Here is a 22512-nt window from a genome sequence, read left to right on the forward strand (position 1 = left end):
AAATAAAGTCGCTTCTTTATTTTTTCCTCTTTTTACAGCAGGGTCTCACTCACTGTGTTGCCCAGGTTGGACTCAGATTCCTGGGCTTAAGCAATCCTCCTGCCTCTGGTCAGTGTCAACCCAGCTGGGATCATAGGGCTCACCACCATGCCCAGTTTGCTTTATTTTTAAAAATAGTCTTCTACTGTCCTCTCCAGGGCTCTTCTAGGACACAAGTTAAAAACCTACTGACATGTTCCCCAATGCTCTGAGCCTCACCCCTCCCTTCTTGCTTTGGGGAAGGAAGGGGAGTTCAGGTTCAAGAGCTGAAGGAGTTCAGGAAAGCCTGGGGGAAAGGAGGCTCAAGGGCTGGCTAATGCCCAGGGTGGGGGCAAAGGGGTAGCTGTACTCTGGAGGAAGGAGGCAGGATGGCCCTGCTGGAGGGCTAGGGCTCACAGGTGTCCTGCTCCCCAAGTTTTCTGGCAGCAACAGGCCTGGCTGTTCATCAGCCAAGGTGAGGAGGTGGGCTAAGGACAAGAAGTGCCGAAGCTGTCTCAGGTCCCCAGGGCTGGAACTCAACTGAAATCATATGAGCAGCTCTGCAAGGAACAGGTCACTCCTGTTGTTCAGGAGGACCCAGGAAGCCCTTGTCACCCAGGTGAGCCCAGCACCAGGTGAGTGGGCCCAGTGGGCCAGCTGAGGGGGCTGGTACTCCCATCATCCCTCCACTCCAGAGGAGGTAAAGGCTCTACAAGAGATATAGATTGACACCCCCCAGGATGGGTCAGTGGAGCCTTTAGGAATTCTGGATGCGTATGTGGACGAAAAGTGTGGCTGGTGACAGCGAGGCCCCATCCTTGGAAAGCAGGTGGATGTGTCGGTACCCTGTAGGGAGGGTAGCCAAATGTCAGGTCCTCTGCCTATCCCTGGGCTCAGCCCCAGCCTAGGCCTGGTTCAGGGTGGTCTCTCAGGCACCGTGCAGCAAAGCTGAACAAAGAGGCAAGGACCCTGTCCCTTTCCAGCCCCACCAACCTCCACCAACCTTGCTTCAGGCTATCAAGAGGCAGTGTAAACTGGCCCACAAAGTCATTGGGGGAGGTGGTGTCATAATCTTCTACCACGAACCGGACCAGCACCAGCTCCGGAGCTCTCAGCTGGAACTGCAGGGTCTGCCCCCAGCAGGGGTTGAAACCTAGGGCAGAGGCCTGGTAGTCAGAGCCCAGGGCCCAGGGCCCAGCAAGCCCTACGCTCCCTCCATTCTCTGCTGCCTGCTCCCCATCCCACCAGTGCATTCTCCACCATTGTTTTGTTTCGTTGTTTTTTACTTTTCTTTTTTTTGTACAGACAGAGCCTTACTTTATCGCCCTCAGTAGAGTGCCATGGTGTCACACAGCTCACAGGAACCTCCAACTCCCTGGCTCAGGCGATTCTCCTGCCTCAGCCTCCCGAGTAGCTGGGACTACAGGTGCCCGCCACAACGCCTGGTTATTTTTTTGTTGCAGTTTGGCCGGGGCTGGGTTTGAACTCGCTACCCTTGGTATATGGGGCTGGTGCCCTACCCACTGAGCCACAGGCGCCGCCCCTTTACCTTTTTTGTTGTTGTTGTTTTTGTTGTTGTTGCAGTTTGGCCGGGGCTGGGTTTGAACCCGCCACCTTCAGCATATGGGGCCGGCGCCCTACTCACTGAGCCACAGGTGCCGCCCTTTACCTTTTTTTTTTAAGTTTCCTTTTGTCACTCTTGGTAAAGTGCCATGGTGTCATAGTTGACAGCAACCTCAAATTCTTAGGCTTAAGCAATTCTCTTGCCTCAGCCTCCTGCATAGGTGGGACTACAGGTGCTGCCACAATGCCCCGGCTATTTTTAGAGACAGGGTCTCACTCTGGCTCAGCCTGGTCTCAAACCTGTGAGCTCAGGCAATCCACCTGCATTGGCCTCCCAGAGTGCTAGGATTACAGGTGTGAGCTACCACAACTGGGCTTGACTTTTTTTTTTTTTGAGCCAGACAGTCACTCAGGCTAGAGAGCCATGGCATCAGCCTAGCTCACATTAACCTCAAACTCCTGGGTTCAAGTGCTCCTCTAGCCACAGCCTCCCAAGTAGCTGGCACTAAAGTCGCTGGCCACAGGACCTGGCTAATTTTTCTGTTTTTAGTAGAGACGAGTCTTGCTCTTGCTCAGGCTAGTCTGTAACTCCCAAGCTCAAGCAATCCTTCTGCCTCAGCCTCCCATAGTGCTAGGATTATAGGCATGAGCTACCAAACCCAGCCCTTGCCTACCATTGTTGAGCACATAGTTAGTCTCTTTCCGGGCACAGTCTGCAGGCACCCCATGGATCTCAACACGAACCAGGGGGTCCACAATGGAGTGTGGCTTCTCTGCGTTCAGCTTGGGCAGCTGCTGTGCAGTCAGCACCTGAGGGAGGGAGGAAAGGAGCTGGGGCCCATGCCTACCCTCACCATCGGCACTCAGACTAGCCCTTCCCTTAACGGGGCTGAGGCTCAGACTGCCCTCACACCAAACCTGCCCCCAGGCTTCCCTGTTTTCTTTCCCTCAGAAGGGCCTCTCCAGAACCAGCTCTGACCCCAGCCTAGGGCATGGTCTAGGTTGCTGACCTGGATGGTAAGAGTAGTTCTAGGGGGTCCAGGGCACTCAGGGTCAAAGGTGGTATCCAGCTGCCTTAGGCAGGCAGGTTTCAGGACGTAGCCACACTGCCCATTGATGAGGAAGCGCCCGGCATTGAGGTCCATCTCGTAGCCTGGCGTCTGGAAGTTTAGGGCCACTGTGGACACAGCAGAATCAGCTTTCTCCTCTTGCTCAGTCCAGGAGACTTAGCTCCTCTCTGCAAATAGCCCACGGGCCCCTGTCTGGTTTAGTGATGCCTTCTCCCACCATGACTTATCTGGTTAGTGATGCCTGCTCCCACTGTGACTTATGGGGATGGGAGTCATGGCAACCAGGGGACCTAACCCTCATTGTCACCTGTGCACTAGCCCTGGTATCCCTCAGGGCTAGAGGGTGGGGCTGAGATGGGGCATGCTGAAGAAGCCCCCACCCTCAGGGCCCAGCCTTGTCTTGGGTCAGAGCCTGGGGCTTCCATAGGTACCTCAGGGACCACATTCCCTGGATGTCCCAGAGCCCACACTCATCAGTGTTGATGCAGCAGAACTGCCACTAAGTTGTGTGTGTCAGCAGCAGATGGGAGTGGAGGTTTTTAATTTCTACCTTCTTAAAAAACATGAGATTTTTACACTCACAAGAACAAAGGAACCTGATTTCTCCACCAAAATTCTGGCAGCTTTTGAAACAGTTACTATGAACAAAATGTTTATTTCTACCTTCTGTAAAGCTATGTGGCCCCCTCATTGCTGAGGCCTCCCATGGCTGCCCAGAGACCACCCCTAGAGTGGCACCAGGTCCCCTCCTTACTCTCCCAGCGCCACTTACCCAACTGACAACCTGAGTTCCACATCTCTTGGGGGCTGTAGTTGGCCGAGTTCATCCGTAGGCCCAGGGGGTATACACGGGTCAGCTGGCGGGCATTGTGCCTGACGAAGCTGTTGCCTGGGGTAGAGTTGGGGCAGGACTGTGACAGGCCCGCAGGGTCCCTTGCCTGTGCCAGGTCCTGTGGCCTCCTGGGAGCAGAGACGGAACTCCCATCCCTAGCTCCCCGTCTTATCCTTACCCTCCTGACTCCTCCAGCCACAAAGCCTGGTCTCAGGCTGACATTCCCCACCACTCATCCTGCCCACACCCCACCAGCCTCTCTGTAGTCTCTCGAACCCTGCCCAGAGGTCATGCCCACAGGCCTTCTTCATACAGCCTGTTCCTTCTGCCAGGAAATCCCTTGGCCGCTTCTTCCTCATCCTTCCCATGATGTGTCTTCTCAGGCATCACCTGCTCCAAGCAGGAATCCTTTCCCATATCATCCCCTTGTGCTGGACTCCCATGGCTCCTGTTATGGCCTGACTGGCCACCCCATCTCTCTGCCCTCCTCCTCCACTAGCTGTGAGTCTTGAAAGGGCAGAGAGCAGGCCTCCTTCATGCCTGTGACTCTTCCCTCCACCCCAACCTGGTCCAGCTCTGAGGTCACTGATCTGTTTACTGGCCAGCCCCAAAGCTTTCCCAATCTCCTTCCTGAACCACCCTCAGGAGACCCACTACCCTCCTGCCCCTGGATGCCCAATGCCGCAGCTCCTACCTGCCTCCCGAATGAGTTTCGTGGCCTTGCGTTCACTGAGGGAGCTGACCTGGCAGGGCTGGGCAGGGACAGGGCACAGGGTCCGCAGGCGTGTGGCACAACAGTACACAACTAGGGCTGACAGCTCTGGAGAGATCTGCTTGGCCTGGAAGACCACCCTCAGTGGGGTCAGCTGGCACCAGCCCCCTAGAGCCCGCCTTCCTTCCCTTCCCTACCCTACCCCAAGCTCTGCAGTGGCACCAAGCCCTGGCCCACTCACCCTGCAGCACTCACCAGCCGCCTCTGCTCTGAAGCCTCTCCCTCCTCTTCTTCCTTGTCATCTTCTTCCTCCTCTTCCCTGTCTGATAAAGTCCGGCCATCCTCGCCCCGAATAGCTGGCAACTTCTTCCCCTTCACCAGGACCCGGCCCTTCAGCTGCTGCAGAGGCCAATATGAAGGGTTAAGGCTGCTCACCCCTGGGTAGCAGGTTGGTCAGTCATTCACACTCTACCGAGCGAGAGGCAGGAAGGGAGACACACAGATGAGGGATCTTTCTAATAGGAAAAAGTGAGGGACGCCTAGGAGGCCATCAATAGGGCACAGTTAGGAAAATAAATGAGGCGACTCAGGACTAGGAGAGAAGGAGCCCTCTTCAAAATACTTACACGTAAGAAATGAGTGTAGAACGTGATCGCATGACCCTTTCTGGCAACATTTAAAAGAAGATACTTATGTACATAGATAGGTATATATGCATGGGGAAATTCTGGAAGGACATACAAACTGTTGAAGATGGCTACTTCTTATAAAATGGGATGGGATGCTCTTGAGTGGAGGAAAACTCATTTTTCATTTTACACCCTTTGTACTGCTTGATTTTCTTTTTCTTTCTTTCTTTTTCTTTTTTTTTTTTTTTTGAGACAGAGTCTTACTTTGTCGCCCTTTACAGTAGAGTGCTGTAGTGGCGTCTAGCTCACAGCAACCTCAAATTCCTGGGCACGACCAATCCTCTGCCTCGGCCTCCCAAGTAGCTGAGACTATAGGTGCCCACCGCAACAACCCAGCTAGTTTTTAGCGATGGGGTCTCCCTCTTGCTCAGGCTGGTCTCAAACTCCTGAGCTCAGACAATCCACCCGCCTCGGCCTCCCAAAGTGTTAGGATTACAGGCATGAGCCACCAAGCCCAGCTGATTTTCCTCTTACTATTTGGATGTTATTTTCATACTAATAAGAAAAAGCAACCTTGCACACACAAGTGAGTCAACAGTCCCTGCACATTTGAGACCAGGAGTAGGAGAGTTTTCTCATGGAGTCCAAAAAGGATAAATATCCTGAGAGGGCAGATAAAAATGTTCTGGGGTTCCTGGCCAGAGAGCTCAGGAAGTTTATAAGACCTCTGGAAGAGGTGGTTTTAGGGTGCTGGCCCCATATGCCGGAGGTGGCGGGTTCAAACCCAGCCCCAGCCAAAACTGCAAAAAAAAAAAAAAAGTTGAGGTGGAATTGTAAGTAGGTGGCACTTGTTGAGCAAAGATGGCTAGGAAGGAAGTTCTAGGTGAAGACAGTGTCAACTAGTAGGGGGAATGGCTCACCCCCTAGGGACTCTGTGGGCAGGGACACAGCAGGCAGGCCACAGCCAAGTCAAGGAAGGCCTTGAAGGCCAGGTAAGAGGGTGGGGTGGGTACAGCCAAGAACGGAGAACCAGAGGGAAGCAGGGGGAGACGACCAGTGGGTAGGAGATGTCAGATGATGGAGAAGCAGGGAAAGATCCAGGCAGAGAGAGGTCAAGGGTCCTGGACAGGGGTGGCATAAGTAGGGACTCCACCAAGGGTGGGGGTCTAGGGGGCATCACCTCTGGGGATGGCAGGTCCTCGGGGTTCTGAGATGCCAGCGCCTGTGTCACCAGCATGTCTCCCAGGATGGTGCGGAGGTGGCGAGCCATGACAGCCTGCTGCTCCAGTCCACAGTGGTTCTCCAGGGACAGAATGACAGGGTATGGGGACAGCTGTGGGGGGAAGGATAATGGCTCAGAGCCACTCCCCTCCCCCTGCCAGTACTTACGGCGCCCCTAACCCCTTCAGGACAGGCACACCAGGCAAGCCTCTGAAGAACCCCCTGGAGGGGGACTGAGTGGGTGGGATGTGGGACACATAATAGGACCGTGTGTACATGGAGGGTAGAGGTCAGATCTGAAGCCTCAGGGGAGGGATGGTGTGTCTGGGAGGCTGAGGACAGCTGCAGGCATGGTTTTCTTGTATAAAATGCTCCTTACATGTGAATGACATGGACCATGTCAGTTATGTTGCAAACTCATTATTTGCTGATGGTGAGATTTCAGAAGTTGCAATGTTCATATAGAGGCTACCACTGAGCTCCTTTTATGACTTATGCTTTGGAAGTCATGATTAAAAGGTCCTTCCCTACCCCCAAAGTTTTCCTCTGGAAACCTTGTGATTTTAATACATGTGTTAAATAGGAAGGTGGGAGGAGGGAGCATCTCTTCAGCTTTATCCGACCCCATTGGACACCTATCCCAGTAGCCCTTGGTGAGTGAAAGATTCTGGGGCAGGTGGTCCACTGGGAAGTTTCTAAGGCTGGGTGCGGGAGTCTTGGCTCACCGTGAAGGCGTGGTCATGTATAGCTTGGACCACATCCCGGAAAAGAATCTTGGAGGTGAGGGTGTGGCCATGGTAGATGATGGGCTCCCCCCCAGGCCCCTCCCAGCAGTCCAGCTCCACGCAGCGGCACCCCTGGGCAAAGGCCCTGCAGATGGACAGATAGACAGTTGGGGTAAGGCATTGTGTGGAGGCCACAGTGCACAGCAATGGCAGGCTGAGCCAGGGAAGCCCAGAGTGGGGGTTGAGCCCTGTGTTCCTCCCGATGTGGGGCTCTCAGGTATGTCCATGTCCCACCATGGTACCTGACGTAGGCCTCGGTGCTGCTGGGCCCCCCAATCTGTGAGTCAGTCAGGTAGGTGTTGTGGGAAGAGGAGATGAAGTAGTGGGCGAGGGGCTGGCTCATGTCCTGGAACACACACGTGTGTGTTGTGTCCAGGGCAGCCCCATCAGGTGACAGCAGGTACATCATGAAGCCATCCAGTGTCATCAGTTCATGCTGCTTGGCTACAGGGATAGGCAGAAGAGGATATCAAGAGAGCTGGGGCACTCCCATGTCCAGCCCCAAGTGCCCCGCAAGGCTCATTCAACTTCATAATCCTGACTAGATTATTTATGGATTAGTCTCTACACATTTAATCTTCCACCAAGCCCTCAGAGGAAGACATGATTATGCCATTTTACAGATGCAGAAGTTGAGTCTGGAAGAGGCAAGAACCTGTCTGAGATGGTGCCCACAGCCAGCCTGAGGCAGAGTTGACTCTGCTGGGAACCACAGCCGTCAGGCACCAAGACCCAGCAGCTGTGCGGACCCCCACCTGTCTCATTGAGCTCGTAGGTCTGGATGAGCTGCTGGGCACAGCCCAGCGTAGCGCCGTCCTCGCCCTGGTCCTGCAGGAACTCCAGGAGCTCAGGGGCGCTCAGCACACGGTCCTCTCCAGAGTACCGGTGAAAGATCTCCTCCAGCTCAGGGCGCTTCAGCAGCTGCCGCAGGAACTCCTCGATCTCAGCACCCTCCAGCCGCTCGTTGTTGGACCGGTCACAGGCCTAGGAAGCAGGGGAGAAACTCAGAGGAGGAGCACCCAGGCAGCCAGCCCTGCTGACCTGCCTTTATCTAGCTCAGGTGGGAAAGCAATGTCCCCCTTTTCACAGGCTGAGAAACTTAAGTGCAAGACCCTGGCTCCTCCAGCTCCCACAGCTGATAAACTGCAGGGCTGAATCTCAAGGAAGGGCTCTTAGGGCGGCACCTGTGGCTCAGTGAGTAGGGCACCGACCCCATATACCGAGGGTGGCGGGTTCAAACCCAGCCCCGGTCAAACTGCAACAAAAAAATAGCCAGGCATTGTGGCGGGCGCCTGTAGTCCCCACTACTTGGGAGGCTGAGGCAAGAGAATCACCTAAACCCAGGAGTTGGAGGTTGCTGTGACCTGTGATACCATGGCACTCTACCGAGGGTGATAAAGTGAGACTCTGTCTCTAAAAAAAAAAAAAAAAAGGGAAGGGCTCTTAGGTCAGCGTCTGTCTCTCTGCATCATGACCTTCTGCAGAATCAAGACGTGAAAGGAAAAATGGTGATCCTGGGCCACAAGGGCCCCTGACGTGAACATATTAGCATCCTCACACTCACACATTCACACCCAGGGTCAACGAGCAACACATAAACGAGAATCCTTAGAGCAGGCGTCCTCAAACTTTTTAAACAGGGGGCCAATTCACTGTCCCTCAGACCATTGGAGGGCCGGACTGTAGTTTAAAAAAAACAACTATGAACAAATTCCTATGTACACTGTACATATCTTATTTTGAAGTAAAAAACAAAACGGGAACAAATACAATTCACACCACTTTATGTGGCCCGCGGGCCACAGTTTGAGGACGCCTGCCTTAAAGCAACCCCTGTAGAGCTGTGGCCCAAATGTCCAGGCCCCATCGTCTTTTCTATCTTTCAGAGTCACCGGGTGATCACACAGTTGCCATCCACACAGGTGTCTGCCATATGGTCCACTGGGCCTAGATGCAGAGCACACCTGTGTGCTCCTGTGCTCCCACATGTGAGGTGTTCATGGTCATGTGAGGAGGTGCAGAGTGGGGGTTGAGCCCCATGTCCCTCCCAAAGCAGAACTCCCAGGCGTGTCCACCCCTGAGAGGAGGGTGTGCATGTATGTTTGCAAGTCAACTCCTGCCTGTGCTCCCAAGTGCAAAAGAGTCCCTGTAGGGCTGGATGTGATGGCTCACACCTGAGCACTCTGGGAGGCAGAGGCGGGTGGATTGCCTGAATTCACAGATTGAGACCAGCCTGAGCCAGAGTGAGGCCTCGTCTCTAAAAATAGACGGGTGTTATGGCGGGCTCCTGTAGTCCCAGCTACTTGGGAGGCTGAGGCAAGAGAATCGCTTGAGCTCAAAAGTTTGAGGTTGCTATGAGCTGTGACGCCAGGGCACTCTACCAACGGTGACAGAGTGAGACTCTGTCTCCAAAAAAAAAAAAAGGTGGGGGTGCAGACTTAGAGAAAGAAAAACAACTTTACTGCTCACTTTGGAGGGTGCCCTATGCCTGGGCTCTGCCTAAGGGTGACAAAAGTTCTGGGAGGCCGTTTCCCAATTCCATCTTGCTCCAGGGGTCTCGGGAGAGGGGAAAAAGGTAACTAGGCCCAGATGTGGCTTTTCTGCAGGGATAGACTGCTCCCTCCAAAAAAACCTAAGGCTGGCCAGGTGCGATGGCTCATGCCTGTATTCCTAACACTCTGGGAGGCTGATCCAGGAGGATCCCTTGGGCTCAGGAATTCGAGACCACCCTCAGCAAGAGAGAGATCCCATCTTTACTAAAAATATAAAAAATTAGTTGGGCGTTGAGGCTTCTGCTGGTAGTCCCAGCTATTCAGGAGGCTGAGGCAGGAGGCTTGCTTGAATCTAGGAGTTGGAGGTTGTTGTGAGATAGACTCACATCACAGCACTCTAACCTAAGCAAGAGAGGGAGGCTCTGTCTCAAAAAAAAAAAAGCTGGGGCAGGAGGTAGCTGATGACTCAGATGGCTGGGAGAGGGCAGAGGGGTGGCAAGGCCAGGAGCCATGGCCTACCTTGAAGAGGCGGTAGGCATACATGTCATTCATGTCCACATTGACCATTCTGAGCAGACTCTTCATCTCCTTGAAGCTCATCTTACTGTCCTGGTTGGAGTCTGCCCGGTGCAGATAAGAGTGGATCCAAGTGTGGGTGCTCAGGAAATACTAGCAACAGGCTGCCCTCCAACTGTACCACAGAGGACATTAGTCTAGGGGCTGCACTTTGCCCTTGGCCAGTGGATTTCTGAGCATGGGAGCAATGGGACTGGGGCTCCCCCAAAGCGGGCTTCCCTGAAGAACGAAAGTTCAGCCTAGGCCAGGGCGCATGTCCCCACCATCACTTGCAGAGACCACGGTCACCATCTGTGTCTCAGTCTCCGGTAAGGGGGGCCATGCCTCCCCTCGGACTGAGGGCTCTCCAGGGACCGAGCCCTACCCCCTCCCCACACCGGGAAAGGATATTGGTCCAGCCGTTCACGCTGGCTCATGGCATCAAGGCGCGCCCGTAGCTTGGCCAGGCCGCGCACCCAGCGCTGAGCCTCTTCAGCCGTAGGCGCTGCGAGGTCCAGGTTCTTGCGGCGGCCTTTGAAGGCGATGGTGAGGCAGCGTGCTGGCGGGAAGGCTCCCCCATAGCGCCGCAGGCCCTCGGACTGGTGGCCCTCGCGGACGTCCTCGATGTGCTGCAGGAAGACTGCGGGGAGGGCGGGTCAGGATGGCGGCCCGGCGGCCAGGTCCCTGGCGCCCTCCATCCCGAGCCCGCACCCAGCGGCTCACAGATGTGCTGAGATGGTGCGCGAGGGATGCGCCGCTGGAACCATACGCTCAGGCCGTCCTCCTGCAGTCGGTACAGCCGCTCCTGGTGCCACGTGCGCGAGCGGATCTTGCGGAGCCGGGAGCCCCGCAGCATGGCACGCACGTCCTCGTCCTCTGTCAGGCCTGGGGGCGGGAGAACCAGGGCGTTGGCCGTACCCAGCAGGCCATGGCTCTGGAAGGCTCCCTCCATCCCCACCCCACAGCGTCCCCAAACCCAGGCCTTTGCCCTGCGGTGAGCTTCCTCACCCATCCCTCTCTTCCTCTCCTTATTGTAATAAGTTGCCATCAAGGTTTGGCTTTAGGCTTGGAGAGCAGGGGGAGGTACAGGTGGGTGCCAGTAACAGGCCCTTTCTCCTCCCTTCTGAGCCCCTGGGCAGTGCCTGGGACTCAGGCCTCACTAAAGGTCACCCTTTCTGCCACCCTCTTCCACCATGGCCTCCAGCCTTCAAGCACAGAATCTGCCACCAACAGCCTTTTCCCTTATTGTGAAACTGTGGCAATCAGGAAAGTAGTCTCACTATCTAACCTAGATCTCTCTTGCTGCAACCTAAGCACCTAGCTTCTGCTTTCCCAAAGACATGGGAGGACAGGGCCACCTTGGCTCCAGGGTCACAGGCCAAGGATTCCAGGACCAGCCTTGCCTGGCTGATCTCCAGGTGTCCTCTTTGTGCCCTGGGTGGGCCCTGCTGAAAGGAAGGTCTGTGACATTCGGGGCTCCCTCTTGCTAGGCCACTGGCACATCCCCAGTGACCTTTCAGTCCATGTGCCCTCTCCAGCCAGTGTACTCCTTCCTTAATAAAAGCAACTGCTCTCAAAGCACTTCCTGCCTGCAAGCCCTGTTCATGTATTAACAGGTAAGGAAACAGAGGCTCAGGGAAGCTTAGGTACCTTGCCAGAATTCTGTAGCTAGGAGTGGTGGAAGCTTCCACCACTGTCTATCTTCCTCCCTTCTTGCTCCCTGCTGCTATACCGGACAGTGAAGGTAGGAGGAGAACAACTTAAATTCAGGGGCCCGGGGAGTCAAGACCCAACTATATCACTTCCCAGTTATGTGGCCCTGGTGGCACTAACCCATGACTGCTCTCAGCCTCACTTCTCTACCCATAAAATGGAGACCACAGTAATACCTGTTGCAAAATACAAAATCCAGGCCTTTGGCTCCATGCCCATAGCTCAGTGGGTAGGGCACCAGCCACATACAATGGGGCTGGCCAGTTCGAACCTGGCCAGGGTCTGCTAAACAACTATAACAACAACAAAAGCCAGGCGTTGTGGTGGGCCCCTGTAGTCCCAGCTACTTGGGAGGCTAAGGCAAGAGAATCACTTAAGCCCAAGAGTTTTAGGTTGCTGTGAGCTGTGACTCCACAACACTCTCCCGAGAGTGACATAGTGAGACTCTGTCTAAAAGAACAGAACAAAACAAAATCCAGGCCTTTCTATAGTGTTACCAACACCATGCCCTGAAGAGGTTTGGCCCTCACCAGCTCTAGTCCCTCAAGCACGTGATGGCCAGCCTTGGTGGTGCCACACCCTGCTCTGAAATTCCTCGGCCAGAGTCACAACTGAAGGTTTGTGAGCTATGGGACCATAGAAGAGCTAGGGACCGGGCAAACTGAACAGTGCATACCCTTTGGAAGGAGGGGGACAGCCAGGAGTGGATGAGGGCCCAGAAGTTCCAGAGAACTGGAATCTGGATCTGTATGTGAAGCCACCAGATTATTTTTTTTAATGTTGGCAACTAAATCAGATTTTAAAAAAACACCAAAGGCTCAGTGCCCATAGCTCAGTGAGTAGGGTGCCAGCTACATACACCAAAGCTGGTGGGTTGCAGCCCGGCCCGGGACTGCTAAACAATGACAACCACAACCAAAAATAGCTAGGCATTGTGGCGGGCATCTATCGTCCCAGCTACTCAGGAGGCTGAGGCAAGAGAATCACTTAAGCCCAAAAGTTTGAGGTTGCTGTGACACCACGGCACTCTACCGAGGGCAACATAGTGAGACTCTGTGTCAAAAAAAATAAAAATAGGCCGGGCATGGTGGCTCACGCCTGCAGTCCCAGCGCTGTGGGAGGCTGAGGCAGGTGGATTGCCTGAGCTCAGAGGTTCAAGACCAGTATAAGCAGCAGTGAGCCAGAGTATGACCCTGTCTCTACTAACATCAAAAACAGCGGGACAGAGCATCGCCAGAGGAAGAAGAAAATGAACAACAAAAAAAGAGTACTTTAAACGAAGAAGAATGAACAAGCAAGCTGAAATTAAAAATAAAAAAATAAAAAATAAATACCAAAAAACCACTGTGTAGGCTAAACAGAACACAACTGAAACTCTCTTCTCATTTCTCTTTTTTTCTTTTCTTTCTTTTTGTTGTTGCAGTTTTTGGCTGGGGCTGGGTTTGAACCTGCCACCTCCAGCATATGGGGCTGGCGCCCTACCCATTTGAGCCACAGGCACTGCCCTCTCATTCTCTTTTGAAGCCTTTATAGGATCTTCTCCCCTGCTCTTCCTCCTTCAAGGACCAGCTCAGATACTACCTCCTCCAAGAAGCCTTCCTTGATTTATACTCAAATGGGAGTTCCTCTCTGACCACCAATAGCACTTAAAGAAAAAACAGAACCGACCTATTTTGTAATTTCTGGGGATTTTAATAAAGCTGAGGGCAGAATGAGGTCTTATCTCCTCCCCACAGTGTTCATCCCAGAGCCAGGTCACAGCTACTGTGAATTGAAGGGGTGGGGGCAGGTAGATGGACATTCTGCCCCATCTGTCTGAGTTTGGGACAGAGGCCTGTAGGCCAGGCTTTCTAGCCATAGCTGTGTATGGGAATCATCTGGAGGAGGTTGCAAACTCCACAGCCCAGAGATTCTGGTCCAGCAGGTGTGGGGTAGGAAGTTGGGCTTCTGTATTTAAAAACAAACTACCTTGTGATATTTGAGGGTGACCATGACTGAGACAGGGTCCCAAGGGCAGGAGGAGAAGCCTGTCTTTCTTAGGAGGCCAAGGAGCCTTCTGGGGTCTGCATGTGGCTGTTTGGGTCGGTACCCACTAGAAGTGGAGGTAGAATCTTCCTCTTTCCAAAGAGCTGGGTATACATGGCATGTACCAGGCCAGGGGACTTACCAGATCCTCCTCTCCGCCATATCAAGACAACCTCTGAGGCTTGGCGCCTGTAGCACAGTGGTTAAGGCACCAGCGATATACACTGAGGGTGGCGGGTTCAAACCCGGCCCAGGCCAGCTGAACTACTGCAACAAAATAATAGCCGGGCACTGTGGCTGGCGCCTATAGTCCCACTACCTGGGAGGCTGAGGCAAGAGAATTACTTAAGCCCAAGAGTTTGAGATTGCTGTGAGCCGTGACGCTACAGCACTCTACCAAGGGCAACATAGTGAGACTCTGTCTCAAAAAAAAAGACAACCTCCGAAATCTCTCATCCTGAGAAATGACTGTGGGAACAGAACAGTCAGGTAGAACCTGCAGCGCCACCATGGCTGGGCCCACGCCTCCCTTACTCCCTCAGTTCTTGGAAAGGGGACTGCTTGTTACCATAACAACCAGGCTTTGCAGCTAGGGCCACCTCTCCTAACACAGCCCGCCCTCCGATGCCAAGCCCATAGGGGTGGGTGGGAGCTAGTGAATGACTAAGACCGGAAATGGAGACTAGAGATGAGTCACTAGGGCCTGCTTTGTTCAGAGTCTTTTCCAAACAGGCCATGGAGACAGGCAGCCTGAACCCCGCACTGGGACAGTTCCCACATTGAAGGGGCTGTACTCCTGGCCCTTACCCCTAGTTCCCCAGGAACGTGTTAGGACAAGGAGTGACACTCTAGGGTGCCTGCCCAACTGGCACTGGCCTTTGGATGACACTGCCTCCAGCCACACACAAATGGCAAAGCCAAACAGAATGAGGGTGCAGTACCAAGCTGGCACAGGTGCTGAGTTCCTGGGCAGGTGCCTCTGTTTCCACAGTTACTGCTTCTAAACCCCAGGAGCAGTAAGGGGCCTGGGATGTTAACAGAGGTAAGTAGGGGAGGTAAGTTTTGGAAATAGGTAATGGTGATGGTTGCACAGCAGTTGTTTGAGATAGAGTCTCAAACTGTCGCCCAGGCCAGGGCAGCGATGTGGAAGGCCCTGGCTCCCTGCCCAGCCACCCAGGAAATTTATAGGTACTGCCAGGCCCAAACCCATAGGTGTTGCCTCAACCTCATTCCTACCTGTTCTGAGCAGGTGTACAAACTACCCACCTCCCACTGTTACCATGGGTTTTTCATGTGTTCAAACCATCTCTGCCTTGACCTTCGGCTGTCAGGCCAGTGCCAGGCTACCCTCAGCAGAGTGGGTAGGGAACCATCGTGAGATAACAGCAGTAAAAACGGAGCAAGCAGCAGTGAAAAGGCGGAAACAACCCCAGTGTCCACCAACCAATAAAAGGATAACAGAATGTGGCCTATACACACAACAGAATAGTAAAAGAGTGACATCTGGTGTATGTTACATGGATGAACCCTGAAGACATTATGCTAAATGAAAGCAGCTGGACCCAAAAGGACAAATACTGTCTGATTCCATTATTTGAGGTGCACAGAGCAGACAATTCATAAAGACCCAGATTGAAGGTCAGTAGAGGCTGACGAAGGAGGGCATGGGAAGTCATTGCTTAATGGCTAGAGTTTCTTCTGGGGTGATGAGAAAGTTTTGGAAATAGGTAATGGTGATGGTTGCATAGCAGTGTGAATGCAATTAATGCCAGTAATTTAACCACTTAAAATTGGCCAAATATGTTATATATATTTTACCATAATTTATTTTTTGAGATAGAGTCTCAAACTGTCACCCTGGGTAGAGTGCCATGGCGTCATAGCTCACAGCAGCCTCCAATTCTTGGGCTCCAGTGATCCTCTTGCCTCAGTTTTTCTATTTTTAGTAGAGATGGGGGTCTCACTTTTGCTCAGGCTGGTCTTGAACTCGTGAGCTCAAGCAATCCACCCGCTTCGGCCTCCCAGAGTGCTAGGATTACAAGTGTGAGCCAACCACTTGGCCCCATAATTTATTATTTTTATTTTATTTTAATTTTTTTTTTATAACAGAGTCTCACTATGTTGTCCTGGGTAGAGTGCTGTGGCATCACAGCTCACAGCAACCTCTAACTCCTGGGTTTAAACGATTCTCTTGCCTCAGCCTCCCAAGCAGCTGGGACTATAGGTGCCGGCCACAACACCTGGCTATTTTATGTTGCAGTTGTCATTGTTATCTAGCTAGCTCAGGCTGGGTTCAAACCCACCATCCTCAGTGTATGTGGCTGGTACCGTGACCACCGTGCTTCGGGCACTGAGCCTATTTTAGAATCTAATTCTGTTGCCCTGGGTAGAGTGCCGTAGCATCATATCTCACAGCAACCTCAAACACTTGGCTCAAGAGATCCCCTTGCCAGTCTCCGGAGTAGCTGGGACTACAGGTGTCTGCCACAATGCCCAGCTATTTTTTTTTGAGACAGACTCTCACTACGTTGCTCTTGGTAGAGTGCTGTGGCATCACAGCTCACAGCAACGTCAAACTCTTGGGCTTAAGCGATTCTCTTGCCTCAGCCTCCCAAGTAGCTGGGACTACAGGCGCCCGCCACAACGCCGGGTTATATTTTGTTGCAGTTGTCATTGTTTAGCTAGCCCGGGCCGGGTTTGAACCCACCACCCTTGGTGTATGTGGATGGCACCGTAACCACTGTGCTATGGGAGCTGAGGCAACGCCCAGCTATTTTTTAACATGGGGGTCTCACTCTGGTGCAGGCTGGTCTCAAAGTCCTGAGCTCAAGCAATCTGCCTGCCTTGCCTCCCAGAGTGCTGGGATTACAGGCATGAGCCACCGCTCCTGGCCCCACAGTAATTTTTTAAATTTAATAATGTAATATACCAGAAGCCCCTGTAAACTTCGAATGGATGAATTATGTGGCACGTGAATTGGTATCTTGATAAAGCTGTTAAAGAGGCACAGAGTAGCTAACTGATTTGTCCCCCCCGCACCCCACAGCCACCAGGTCAGATAGTAGTGGAAATGGCATTTTGGAAGTTGGGGGAGTCAGGCCCCAAAGGGCTGTGTGGCTACAGTGAGCAAAGGCACATGGAACTCTCAGTCTAGGGCCTGGCCCTTAGTGGGTGCTCCACAAGTGATAATAAGGAAACTGAGTCAGGACTTTGGGGAAGTGTGTCAGGGCCCCAGGAGGGAAAAAGCAACCAGATGCTCTGATGTATGCGCTCAGTCCTATGGCATTTGGGCTCTCCCCCTCCTCCCATCCCACCCCCTCCCAGCTGAATGTTTTTAGTGGTCTCAGACACCTTCCTTGAACTGTTTGCTTATCTCAGTCACCAGACAGGTGACAGGAATGGAGTAACAGGACGCTCAGTCTTTCAACTTCCACCTTCGGCCTGGGGAGTTTTTTTTGGGGGGGGTATATGACCTGGGGCCTGAGCATCTCCGTCTGGGGTGTCAAAGCCGGGGCATGAAACTGCTCATGTCAGAGCTCTAATGGGCCCCCAAATCGCACCCTTTTCATAGATGGGCCACTGAGCTTGGAGAGGGCTGAACACAGATTACGTTGCCATGGCCAGGTTGGGTGCTGGGGCTGTGCGGGGGCAGGGTCTGTGTGATCCTTGTATGCACACACCACACACATACCCTGCTGCCCCTCCGTGTAAAGTGTATGTATATGTGCACCGGGTTGGCAGGGGGGATGGGAGGAAGGTGGGTCTGCCAGAGGAAGAAAATAGGCAGGGTATGTGTGAGAGCCAGCTCGCACAGGAAGGGCACAGCGGCCTCCAGCAGGAATGCCAGACATGTGGGGAACAGTGACAGCCAGCAGCCTCAGGCCAAGGCAGAAGAGGGGAAAAACGCTGTTAACAGGTAGCTGGGGCTGTGAGATGCTGGAAGAAGACGCACTATGGCCAGGGGGCCCAAACACCTGCCCACCCTAACTAACCCTCTAGCCCGCAGGCAGCCTCAGGCATAAGCATATTCCTCATGTCCCAGCTGGCTGCCACACCCAGAGACCGGCAGGGGCTCAGTGCCAGAGTCCATAACATTCCTTGGAAAATCAACAAAGTCAGGAAAGGCAGGCAGTGCTGGCCCTGGCCTGGGCCGGACACAGAGAGATAGATGAAGGTGGCTGCACCCTTCTCTGCAGGGCCAGAACAGGCATGAAGTCTGGTTGGGGGCAGAAGCCAGGGTGAGGGGAGGGCAAGAAGGAAGTGGGCCACAAAGGCTGACAGAGCCAGCCACCCAGCCCTCCCTGACATGCTCCTGCTTAACTGGGGGTGCTGCCCAGGCCAGGCACCTGCCAGGGCTGGGGACCCTCTGAACACCCTACCTGCCAACTCCACCTACAGCAGCCCCACTCACCCAGCAGGAGGTGTCCTGGGTAGGCCATGAGGAAAGCCCTCTCGCCCAGGGGCACTTGGTGGTATGTGCAGGGCAGAGAGGAACAGGAGCAGGATTCTGCCCACTCAGGCCTCTGCCTGCTGGGAGGATTAGGGGCAGGGGTGGAGCATGCGGCATAGGCATACACAGGGCTCTGGGGAGGTGTGGTTGCCAGAAAAAATTCAGGACACCAGTTCAATGTGAGTTTCAGATAAGCAAAAAATAATTTTTAGTCTAAGTATGTCCTACATTATTCATTGTTTTTCGGAAGTTCAAACTTAACTGGGCATCCTGTATTTCACTGGTAACCCTATAAGGACACCCCTGGAGGCTGGCAGGGCCATGGGGGAGAGAGGAACAGCAGGCCCTCCCCAGCTACAAGCTTCTCTTTCATTGATTGTGCTGTGAGCATAGTCTCTGGGCCAGACTGCCTGCGTTCAAATCTCTCAGATGCCAGGCTCGGTGGCTCACGCCTATAATCTCAGCACTTGAGAGGCCGAGGCGGGTGGATTGCCTGAGCTCACAGGTTCAAGACCAGCCTTAGCCAGAATGAGGCCTCATTTCTAAAAATAGCTGAGCGTTATGGCAGGCACCAATAGTCCCAGCTACTCGGGGAGCTGAGGCAAGAGAATTGCTTAAACCCAGAAGTTTGAGGTTGCTGTAAGCTAGGATGCCACAGCACTCTACCAAGGGTGACAAAGTGAGACTCTATCTTAAAAAATAAATAAATATGTGTGGCACCTGTGGCTCAAGGAGTAGGCCGTTGGCCTCATATACCGGAGATGGCGGGTTCAAACCCGCCCTGTCCAAAAAAAAAACTGCAAAAATAAATAAATAAATAAATTGGGCAGCGCCTGTGGCCCAGTGAGTAGGGCACCAGCCCCATATACCGAGGGTGGTGGGTTCAAACCTGGCCCTGGCCAAACTGCAACAAAAAGATAGCCAGGCATTGTGGTGGGCACCTGTAGTCCCAGCTACTAGGGAAGCTGAGGCAAGAGAATCGCCTAAACCCAGGAGTTGGAGATTGCTGTGAGCTGTGATGCCACAGCACCCTACCACCCTACCTAGAGACTCTGTCTCTACTAAATAAATAAATAAATAAAAATAAAAAATCTTCTCTTAGCTACTTCCCAGCTTTGAACTCTAGGCAGGTACTAAACCTCTTTGAGGCTCAGTTTCCTCAATTGTAAAAGGAGGCTAATGGTACCACCTACCACCTATTATTGTGAGCACTAAATGAGATGCTATGTGAAAAGTCCCTGGCACAGTTGTCATTAAGTTATTATTATTATTATCTGAGACAGAGTCTCACTCTGTGCCCTGGTGTCCTAGCTCACAGCAACCTCAAACTCTTGGGCTCAAGAGATTCTCTTGCCTCAGCCTTCCAAGTATCTGGGCCATAAGGCGCCCGCCCACCACAATGCCTGACTAGTTTTTCTGTTTTTAGCAGAGCCAGGGTCTGGCTCTTGCTCAGGCTTATCTCTAACTCCTGAGCTCAGGCAATAGCACCTGCCTCCCCTCACAGGTGTGAGCCACAATGCCTTGCCATAGAGGTGTTAATTAGTATTCATTAGTCTACCTTGAAGACTAGACTATTAGGGCAGACGCTGCCTCTTAACCGTGTTTCCTTGGACAGTGACTTAATCCCTTCATCTTGAATTTCTCATCTATAAGTCACCTGACCTGAGGACATCACCTTCCCCACAGGGCATCTGAGGATTAAGTAGGCTCAGGCCTGATGCCAGCTCAGCACAGCGCCCCACGTATGGTGGAAGCTCTTTGTGCTCTAGATCTCTTTTCTCTTCAACTATTCCTTGCCAGGCCAGAGCCCAGCCCAAGAACGGGGGACCAGAAAGGCACAAACAACTTCCACTCAACGTGGGGGGGTGTCCTTCCTCCTACCCCTTCCTTGAACCCCCAAGAAACAAAGGATTCCCTGCCTTAGTCCCTTGATCTGATTTGTAATAAAATCTGTCCTCTGTTAGCCTAAGGGGTGTGGTAATGGCAGTGGCAGGGCATGGCAGTGAGGGGCAGGGACCATGAGGGTAATGGAAACTACCTGATGATGGGCCTAGGCCTTGGCCCTGATGGCTAGAGGGACTGGGCCCAAGGGTTGGGTTTTGTCACCGCCCAGCCCCTGGGCTCCCTTAGCTTCTGCAGTAGCTCAACAGGATGGGGCAGTGGGGGGAGGGTGGCCAAGATGACATTCCGATACCCACGTAGTTCCAGACAGTGTCACCCTGATAAGGTGCCCGGAGGTCCCGTGCAGGCTTACTCAGCTGACGGGTGCTGCACTCTGGGCTCAGCTGTAATTATTTGTCTACCCATGTCTCTGCCCACTAAACTGTGCACTCCCTGAGGGCGAGGCTGTGTGATATTCAGCTCCGTAGCCCAGCCCAACACAGCACCCTGGCTCACTAATGGTGCTTAGCAAACATGTGTGGAATGAAGAGGCAGACTGGGCTCACAGCTCACCTCTGCCCACCCACGCATCCATGAGCCCTTCAGGGGCTGCCTCCTAAGGCTGTCCTTGGCTATCTCCATGGTACCTTACCTGCCCCCACTCTGCTCCTTAGCGCAAAGAATGGCACCCCCACCTGAGATACCTTTCAGATCACTGATCACATAGTCCAGTCCACCCACAGTTTGAGCCCTGCCACCCCTGCTCAACTAAATCCACAGCCTCCGTCCTTAGATCTCCGTGTTTCACCCCTGCCCACAACCCACATCCACTCTATACAACTCACTCTGCTTGAACCCTTTCTGGGATTCCTCCTGCCCTCTAGACAAGTCCATAATGCTACAAAGAGGGGCCTGGAGGATCTGGCCCCTGCCAGCCTCTCCTCTTCGCCACTCCTTTCTGGGGAGTAGCCAGGGTCCTCACTGGCTACCCAGCACTTCACATGCCCCTCCTTCCCTGGACTCGTCTTTATATTTCACTGCTTGGCCTCCTTGTCAGTGCCTCAGCTCTCCAACGGCAGGAGCCCTAGGGCACGGCATACTGTAGGCACTCCATGAATGCTTGTGGAATGCATGCATAAAGAGATGTCTTAGGTGTCAGTAAGCAGAGTGCCAGGCACAGTACTCAGAGTATAGCACCCAATAACTTCAGGATGAATGAGTGAGAGGAGCGGGTAGTGTCAAAGAGAAGGCAAGACTGGCGATCAGGACCCCTGAATTCTGCCCCACCATTCAGGGGGTTCCATACCCAACAGCAGTTCCAATACAGCTCTTTGGTTGCACAGCCCTTTACACACACACTCATTCAAGCCCTTCACCACTCAAGGAGTCCTAGTCTGCTCAGACTCTGAGAGTGTACCAGTGGGCAGGTGGTAGGGCATGGCCTGGGTATCAATCAGACTTTGCCTTTCACTAGCTGTGTGGTCATAGACAAATTCCTTGGCATCTGTGTCAGTTTCCTCATCTGGGAAATGGGGCTTCTCAGGTGAAGATCCCATGATACCAGGTATGTAAACCACTGTGTGTGAGCTTGTGTCTGAGACATGCTTCATAAATCACGGCTACTTCCTTCTTGTCTAGTGCCTTCCCTCAAGTCAGAAACGACAACTTTGGCCTCCTGACTCCCAGGACAGTATTCTCACTAGTTAGACCAGTCCTGCCAATGAGGTGCCAATGCTTCTGCCCCTGGAATGGGGCTGGAGGGCTAGCCTGGGAGGCCAGCCTCTTCCACGGAGGCTGGCTGCAAACAACTCTCATCCTTCCTAAGGGTGGCCAAGACCCCAAGATACCCTGGAGCTCGGACAGACCCTAAAAGGTTTGGGGGAGTCCGGTGAGGGGTATCCCACCTTTATCTCCCGCTCCACTCTCCCTGCCCACAAGGACCCCAATCTGCGCTGGTGCCCAAATCCGCACTCCAGTACGCCCCGCGGGCGCCTCCTGGTGGGAGAAAGGACATTCTGGGAGCCCTGCTCGGCCTGGGGATCTCGGATGACCCCGGGTGCGACCCCGGCTGGACGGTGGCATTCTACACCTTGCCACAGCCTCCCCAAGTCTGTGCAGGCTGGAAAGTGCAGAACGGCTTTCCGGAACACCCTGTCCTCCCAGAATGCGCCCCTAGAGACAGTATGCGCCCACCCCGAGCCCCCGTGCCCGACACTGACCCATCTTCTTCAGCGCCCGCAACCCGGGCCTCTTGGTACCGCCATCCGCAGGCGCCGGCGAGTGCGCGAGCGTGGCTGTCGCTGCGATCTGGACCGGGACCGGGGGTTCCTCGGGCGGGCGGCGGCAGCTCCTCCAGCGTCCGCACAGCATGGTTCGGTGGAGCCGGGGCCGGGCCCGGGGTCTGCGCGCGGGGACGGGGCAGCGGGGACGCCGCTCCGGCCCGGCCCCGGCTCCGTGCGCGGTCCCGAACGAAAAAACTTAGCGGCGCCGGGCGCGAGTAGAACAAGGAGTCGGGAGGAGGGAGAGAGGGAGGGACGAAGTTCAGGGAGGGAGGACTCAGGAAGGA

At 53.7% G+C, this 22512-nt stretch overlaps 1 protein-coding gene across 2 annotated transcripts; it reads right to left on the reverse strand.

The window, feature by feature from the left end:
- Positions 1–526: 526 nt before the first annotated feature.
- Positions 527–22468, reverse strand: PLCD3 (phospholipase C delta 3). Of its 2 annotated transcripts, none has more exons than XM_053570147.1 (15): positions 22166–22468; positions 10601–10762; positions 10289–10517; positions 9842–9971; positions 7586–7814; positions 7073–7274; positions 6771–6915; positions 6005–6157; positions 4451–4594; positions 4178–4322; positions 3424–3540; positions 2592–2758; positions 2256–2391; positions 1022–1171; positions 527–864 (listed from the first exon to the last, which is right to left on the reverse strand). In XM_053570147.1, exons 1-15 carry the CDS (start codon positions 22314–22316, stop codon positions 776–778), a joined length of 2349 nt encoding a protein of 782 aa, XP_053426122.1. In that variant the 5' UTR covers positions 22317–22468; the 3' UTR covers positions 527–775. The 2 variants fall into 2 exon arrangements, with proteins under 2 accessions (XP_053426122.1, XP_053426123.1); XM_053570148.1 differs by lacking the exon at positions 22166–22468 and adding an exon at positions 18027–18127.
- Between the last annotated feature and the right edge of the window lie 44 nt (positions 22469–22512).

This window comes from Nycticebus coucang, chromosome 18, assembly GCF_027406575.1.
Source record: "Nycticebus coucang isolate mNycCou1 chromosome 18, mNycCou1.pri, whole genome shotgun sequence".
Classification (NCBI taxonomy): Eukaryota; Metazoa; Chordata; class Mammalia; order Primates; family Lorisidae; genus Nycticebus; species Nycticebus coucang.

Coding starts and splice junctions, on each gene's coding strand:
- PLCD3 (XM_053570147.1), bottom strand. CDS start 22,316: ATGCTGTGCGGACGCTGGAGGAGCTGCCGCCGCCCGCCCGAGGAACCC. Junction 6,916..7,072: donor AGCACCGAGGCCTACGTCAG/GTACCATGGTGG, acceptor GTCCATCTGCAG/GGCCTTTGCCCAGGGGTGCC. Junction 6,158..6,770: donor TACATGACCACGCCTTCACG/GTGAGCCAAGAC, acceptor TTCCCCCCACAG/CTGTCCCCATACCCTGTCAT.